The sequence below is a fragment of the Curcuma longa genome, chromosome 14 (assembly GCF_044706935.1).
Source record: "Curcuma longa cultivar G26 ecotype Majalengka, Jawa Barat chromosome 14, ITB_CL_G26_1.1, whole genome shotgun sequence".
NCBI lineage: Eukaryota > Viridiplantae > Streptophyta > Magnoliopsida > Zingiberales > Zingiberaceae > Curcuma > Curcuma longa.
This window is the reverse complement of record NC_133874.1, coordinates 8,174,821-8,181,992: the sequence shown is the minus strand read 5'-3', so window position 1 is coordinate 8,181,992 and position 7,172 is coordinate 8,174,821. Positions and strand designations below refer to the sequence as shown.

Here is a 7,172-nt window from a genome sequence, read left to right as displayed (position 1 = left end):
TAATTTAACTATATTCAGTAGTACTAAATAATATTTATATTTTCATATTATAAAATGAAAGATATTTGTACTTCTAGAATATTCACTTGGTTCATAAAATCAAATATCATACACATGGTTTGTAAAACTATGATCCTAAAGTACTAAATTGATCTAAGATCAGATTTTGTAGTGGGATCGGAATAGGATCGTTAGGATCTTATAAGATAGATGGGATTGTTACGATTCTATGATTATACAATTCTACACTTTGAAAGGTCATAATTTTTAACTAGGATTGAATTACAAAATGCACAATATATAAAATAGAAGTTCGTTCTGAGATCTATATTTATTATCGGGTGATAATCCTTAACCGCCAAATTTTAAACTAAAAAATTATCGTTTAAAGCTTTTTCAAAGGATCCGGATATTTTTTGACATTGTATTAGGGTTATTTTCCTTTTTTGCATCATTAGAGTTTTGAGACTATTTAAAATATTTATTTAGTTGATGTTTGACAATTTTGATCATCACGGATATTTTTCTTTCATTCCTTCCTCCAAAATTATGAGTTTTGGATATTTATTTTTTAGCGTTCAACGGAATCAATATCCGATCCTGATATCAAATCAATTCTGTGTAATCACGATCCTACAAATTATGATCATAAAAAATCAATTAGTAGGTCCAACACCAATCAACCATTCAACACAAAAATAATCTATGTAAATACACATTCAATCAAGATGACAATTTAAAGACCAACAAACTAACTCCCAATAAAAAAATACTTAGAATTGTTTGTAACATAGGATCATACCAATTCTATCGCAAGCGATCCCAACAATTCTGCTCCAACTTCAACCCAAAAGACAATTCCAAACGATCCAAAAGTGATTTGATACTTTCAGATCGTAGGATCTCAGGAAAGATTGATGTGTACGTAATTTTATCCGACAATGTAAGAGATTATTTTCGTGATTTAAATCCGTAATCATCAGATGATTCACAGGAGGAGGATGAAAGCTCACAGCTAAATGATTGATGGGCCGTGAACATATGACTAGGGCGAGCTAACAGGCTCCTAATTGATGGGGCCCATGGCCGACGGTGGAGCTTTACATGCGGGGAGAGAATGATGTTCTAGAAGAGGATATGTGTTAGAAGAAAATTTTAGAAGGTATGAAGAAGAAAATATGTATCAAAGAATCCACGATTGAAATAATCAGGAATCCAAATAACTCAGAAAGAATTACAAAGATTTAAATTTATTTATTTATTTAATTTTGATATGTCGTGTCCTGGAACATAACTGAGTTGGTTACACATAAATATTATAATTATATAACAATTATGATCATAAAATTGTTGTACTAGATAATAATTATAATATATATCTATTATAAAATAATATGATTAATATTGATTAAATTGATATACCAATAATGATTATGAAATCTTTAAATAAAATAATTTTTTTTAGGTCGATATCAAATGCAACATAACACCAAGGGCCGATTGATCAACTTTATAATATCCTCCCTCCATCATGTTCAATTGCAGTACGGCGATACATATTAGACGATAATCAAATCCTAAATCCTAAATCCGCACAAATAACAAACACAAGCAGAGTGGCACCAAGGGCAGAGCGGCAGATAAGCCCAGGTGACGGAGGCAGCAGGGGGCTCAGAACACCTACAGTTTTCAAATGCGTTATCGCTCACCGTGGCGAGGGGGCTCAGAAGGTGCACGATCTTTTGTCTCTGAGAAAAGGGCAAAATACAGCGCGCGCAGAGCACCACCCCCATCGCTCGATCCGCTGCGTCGAACAGGAGCCGAGAGGGTCGCCAACAGTGGCAGCGGCCTCAGCGAGCCATCAACGCGTGCGTCGCTGCGCTCTTTGACTGGAGACGAGTAGCGGCGGTGGTACTTTGTTTCGTAAATGGCCGCGCTCACCGCGTCGCTGTCGCTGTGCGTTGCGTTTTCGCCGGAACATCGCACAAGGAGACAATTCAGTTTGATGGATTGTGGTAAATAAGAGAGTAACCATGGACAGGCATTTAGAGCTAGCTTTGAACGGAGAGGAATGGTGCGGCGCCGTTGACCAGCTTGTTGCTGGCATTGATGGAGGAGATGAGCTTGGACGTTGATCGGGAAGTGGAGGTATATGGCCGGAAGGCTCTCATTGGGCTGGGGAAGGCCAAGCCCCAGCTCCAGGTGCGGCCGTGATGCGTCACGCCTGCTCTGGCTCCAGGGGTGGCGGCAGAGGTCCTGAGGCCGCCGTCGAAGTCTTCGTCGGGCGCCGCGGCAGCTGCGGAGAGCCAGTAGGACGACATCATTCCGAATCCGCTGAAGAGGCCGCCGCACTTGACCCTCTCCTTCATCCTTGGACGGTGCGGGTCGCCGTCGGTGTCGAGGTGGAGGGTGCTCTTGAGCTTGGCCTCGCGCTGGGACTCGACGCGGCGAAGCGTGCAGTCGCCGAGTCCGGTGGAGATGCGCTCCAAGAAGTCACCGGAGAAGCTCCTGCTACCGCAGCCTACCGATCGCGATCTCGCCACCTTTCGCCCGAACGAGGACGACGCCTGGACGCCGCTCGGGCTCTCCTTCCCGCTGGGGAGGTCCCGTGTGTTGCTTCCAGCTTATCTAATGCAGCGGCCGCGGCGGCGGCGGCTGCTGCTTGGCGTGGTCTCCGTCGCACACTCCGCCGGAAGAGGACGAGGTGGATCTACGCCTGTTAACGTTGCCATTTGCCGCAGAAGAAGAAGTGGAAGCAGAAGAGACCGAAGAATGGTAGAGAAACGACCAGAAACTTTTCTTCCGAAGATTATCTGCCACGGCGGCTGCAGTTTCTCCGTTGCTGCGGCCACCGCCATCGCCGACCTGCGCAAGGGAGGATCCGATCCTTCTCGGCGCCACAGACTTGCTCCGTTTCAAACCCAATCCACCGCCATTCTTAGCCACTGCAACAGAAGTAGCACCGTGGGCAGTTCCACCGGCACCCAACTTCCTCCATCTCTTTTTTTCTTCTCGACGGCCGCCCCGTCGTGCCCGAGGTCGCAACGGGAGGAAGCAGGCGAGGAGGAGGAGGAAGAAGAGGACGGCGGATGCTGGAGGGGGAGGAAGTGGGTGGACTTGGAGGAGGAAACCAGCTTGCCCAGCTTCTCCTGCAGGCAGAAGGCGCACACCCCACCGGGGTTGCTCCGGTAAGGGTGGTCCACGCACAACATGCCGTCCCCTACGTCCGCTGCCCTATCGCCCATTGACTCTCCTCTCCTCTGCTCTCCTCTCCCCGTCGCCTCCACACGCGCCGCTTCGAAACCGAAGAGAAGATCAAGAGGAGGTGGTTGTGGAGGGAGCGCCGTACTGTTTCGACGGCGATCGATTACAGCTTATCAACCCCCCTCAGTCTGGCAACGACAAGCGCTGGCAGTGGGCCGGCCCTGGTGGGCCTCCGATGTTCGACGGACGCCTAGTCCTTTGGGCATTGCTCCGCCGAGAAGCCCCGCGGCCCGTGCGCCAGCCGTAACGGACGGCACTGTGGCTCGGGTCTCCATCGCACACTCCGCCAGAAGAGGACGAGGTGGATCTACGCCTGTTAACGTTGCCATTTGCCGCAGAAGAAGAAGTGGAAGCAGAAGAGACCGAAGAATGGTAGAGAAACGACCAGAAACTTTTCTTCCGAAGATTATCTGCCACGGCGGCTGCAGTTTCTCCGTTGCTGCGGCCACCGCCATCGCCGACCTGCGCAAGGGAGGATCCGATCCTTCTCGGCGCCACAGACTTGCTCCGTTTCAAACCCAATCCACCGCCATTCTTACCCACCGCAACAGAACCAGCAGCGTGGGCAGTTCCACCGGCACCCAACTTCCTCCATCTCTTTTTCTTCTCGACGGCCGCCGCGTCGTGCCCGAGGTCGGAGCGGGAGGAAGCAGGCGAGGGGGAGGAGGAAGAAGAAGAAGGCGGATGCTGGAGGGGGAGGAAGTGGGTGGACTTGGAGGAGGAAACCAGCTTGCCCAGCTTCTCCTGCAGGCAGAAGGCGCACACCCCGCCGGGGTTGCTCCGGTAAGGGTGGTCCGCGCACAACATGCCCATCTCCTCTCCTCTCCTCGTCGCCTCCACACGCGCCGCTTCGAAACCGAAGAGAAGATCAAGAGGAGGTGGTTGGGGAGGGAGCGCTGGCGGTGGGTCGGCCCTGGGGCCGCCAATGTTCGACGGACGCCTAGTCCTTCGGGCATTGCTCCGCGGAGAAGCCCCGCGGCCCGTGCGCCAGCTGAACCACGGGCACTGTGGCTCGTCGTTCAGCAGGATCGGGCAGAGAAGGATCGTGAGAGTGCTGTTGCGATGGGAGTCCGTGATCAGAAGGCAGCGATCGTACTGACATGCGCAGGTGTGAGCTATGCAGGGGCAGTGGCAGTGGCAGTGGCAGTTGCAGGGCCTCACTTGCGTCGCTTTGACCTTTATTAAGAAAGATGCTGAAAAAAATTGTAAAGAATGATCGTTGAGCCTCTCCTTCAGCTCATAGCTGGGTGTCTAAGGGGAGGCGGCCCTCATCAGTAGCACGAGGAATGCTCCACGTTAGCAGGCTCGACTAACATGTGATGTTCGGCTATGACTTATAGGGTGTCCTTTACTTCTAGATTGCTCTGCTTCTCGAACATTTTGGATCTTTAAGTCGCTCGACCTTTCGAATAGGAGTAGTGTCGAATCGAATAATATAAAAATATTAATACTTAAATTCGAGTTTGAAATATATATGATATTCGAAGCTTGAAAATATTAATAATTTTGATTCGAGTTTGATTTGAAATATGATTCTAACTCGAGTTCGATTCGAATTATTCGAACCTTAATTCGAGCAGAATCACACTTTAGTTCGAAATACTTTAAATTATTCGAGTTTGTTTCGAATTATTCAAATCTTAATTCGAACAAAATCAAACTTTAGTTCGAAATATCTTAATTCGAGCGGTTCACGAATAATATTATAGATTCAAATTCGACTTGGTTCAAATTCGAATATGAATCAAATATTATTGAAACTGACTCGAAAAACTCATGAACCAATTCGATTCGCTTGCACCCCTACTCTCGAACATTTCTAATATTTCCTAAACTTGAGCAACTCGGGCACTCACAAGGCGTGCCTGGGTCTATTGAACCCCGTGCCAGATCTGCTCGTCCCTTGGAACGCTTCAGCCCCGTCGACCATCCAGTACAGTTTGAAATGTTGATCCATCGACATTGACACTGTACTAGTTTAGGCCATACTTGATTATGCCTCTCATCATCTAAAATAATTGGAATGACGAATTTCATCTTTTATTATAGTAATTATGCCTCTTCCATCGGTATTTGTACGGTAGGATCTAGCCGCCGATATGATCCAAGGGCCAATTATATGAAAGAGGTAAACCTCTCTTTTGACTGTTTCTCTTCTAGTCTCTGCCGCCATGATCTCACTTGAATAGGGAAAGAACTTTGTCAAAATCTCCGGTGCCTTTTGATGTGTATTGATCTACAAAGATTTTATCTATAAGAAAGTGGATTAGCCATTGGTGATGATGACATCTTTTCGTTTGTTCGGACTCCTCTTTCGAACGCCTCTTAAGCCTATATTACAATGAACTATTGGTGGGCTAAACTTTGATGGCCTACAAGCACATCAAGGTTGATCGGTTCTATCGGTGCAGTCACTTCGACACTCAAATCAGAACTGAAACATAGCAAGGAAAAATTCACAAAACTACGAAAGAGAAAGAGAGAGACAAAGAACTATCGTACTTTATTTATCTCTGTTGATTCTTATAATCGATGGGAAAAAATTTGCACTTGGTACTTGGCATTATTGGGCCGTTGGGAGACCAAGAACCAACTGTTAGATCATATACTGATATTATCACACTATTAATATGGAGATTGTTAAAGGTTGTTAGGTTGTTGGGAGTTGTTGAAGGTTTGAATTGAATTTCTAGATTTCCTAAGTCTGAAATGCGAAATCGCTGAATGATTTTCGAATGCTCAAGAGAACAAACTCCGAATAACTTCCTCAAGCACTGTAATTTCACAGATACTATAGCTTCATAAATACTGTAGCATCCAAAACACTATAGAATCTCGAGCAGTGTAGCTACGAGGGTACTATATTATGAGTATTGTAGCATCTCGAGTATTGTAATTTTGCGGATACTGTAACATCTTGAGTATTATAGTTTTGTGAGTAATATAGCATTCCGAGCATTGTGGCTCCTCGAGTCTGAGTGAAAAGTTATAAGATGAAGATTTAATATTTGGGTGAGTAGATCGGCAAATCAAGAGTACTTGAGAAGAGAATTTATCAAATGAGTGCTAAGAAGTAACTCTGGATATCATTAGATGCTCTTCAATCCGAGTGAGAAGCTATAAAATGAAGACTTAATATTCAGATGAGTCGATTGACAAATCAGTTGTACTCAGGAAGAGAATTTGACCATCCGAAAAGTGAAATTGGATGCTCGAAAATAACTCCGGATACTATCAGATGATAAAAAAATAGATAACGAATTCAGGAAATGATATCTCTTATCGTCTGAATTAAGTATTGAGCAAAAAATAAACAAGTAAATGGTCAAACAAATCCAGTGTAGCCAAGCTTCTTACCGTTGCATGGGCATTGCAATGACTTGAAATGAGAATGATTTATCATCCAAATAAAATATGAAAAATAATACTCTTTTTTACAATTAGCACATATTTTAAAAATCAAAATAATATTCTAGGTTATTTAAAAACATTATACATACATAGAATTTTGTATATAATTTTTTTTATCAATTTAATTGAAGTTAGTTAAATTTAACTAAACTCACTTTAAAATAGCAAAAAAAAACTTACAATTATCAACTTTTAAGTTTAAAAAATTTAATCAAGTTTAAGTGGGCCACTCTAATTCTAGTTGGACTCCTAAATTTTAAAACTTTAAATAAAATAATATGTTAGTGATGTTGATCAGTAGAGTAAAAAATAACTAGGAATGAGTTTTTGAAAGATCAATATTTTTTTTTTCTTCGGGACATGATTGAATTGGTTACTGTGGAGCAGACTTACTGAAGTGGATAAGGATCGAATTTCGACGATGTCGAGATAATATCCTCCTTCATAATGACCAACTATAATTTATCGATTTACTTCTTCATAGATAAATAATCTTT

The 7,172-nt window shown here is 44.1% G+C and overlaps 1 protein-coding gene and 1 pseudogene across 1 annotated transcript; both read right to left on the bottom strand.

Annotated features, from left to right (window-relative positions):
• Nucleotides 1-1,992: 1,992 nt before the first annotated feature.
• Nucleotides 1,993-3,245, bottom strand: LOC141845481 (uncharacterized; annotated as a pseudogene).
• A 142-nt stretch (nucleotides 3,246-3,387) lies between these two features.
• LOC141845346 (uncharacterized) lies at nucleotides 3,388-4,196 on the bottom strand. Its single transcript, XM_074733414.1, has one exon. It carries the CDS (start codon nucleotides 4,075-4,077, stop codon nucleotides 3,388-3,390), a length of 690 nt encoding a protein of 229 aa, XP_074589515.1. The 5' UTR covers nucleotides 4,078-4,196.
• Nucleotides 4,197-7,172: the final 2,976 nt, after the last annotated feature.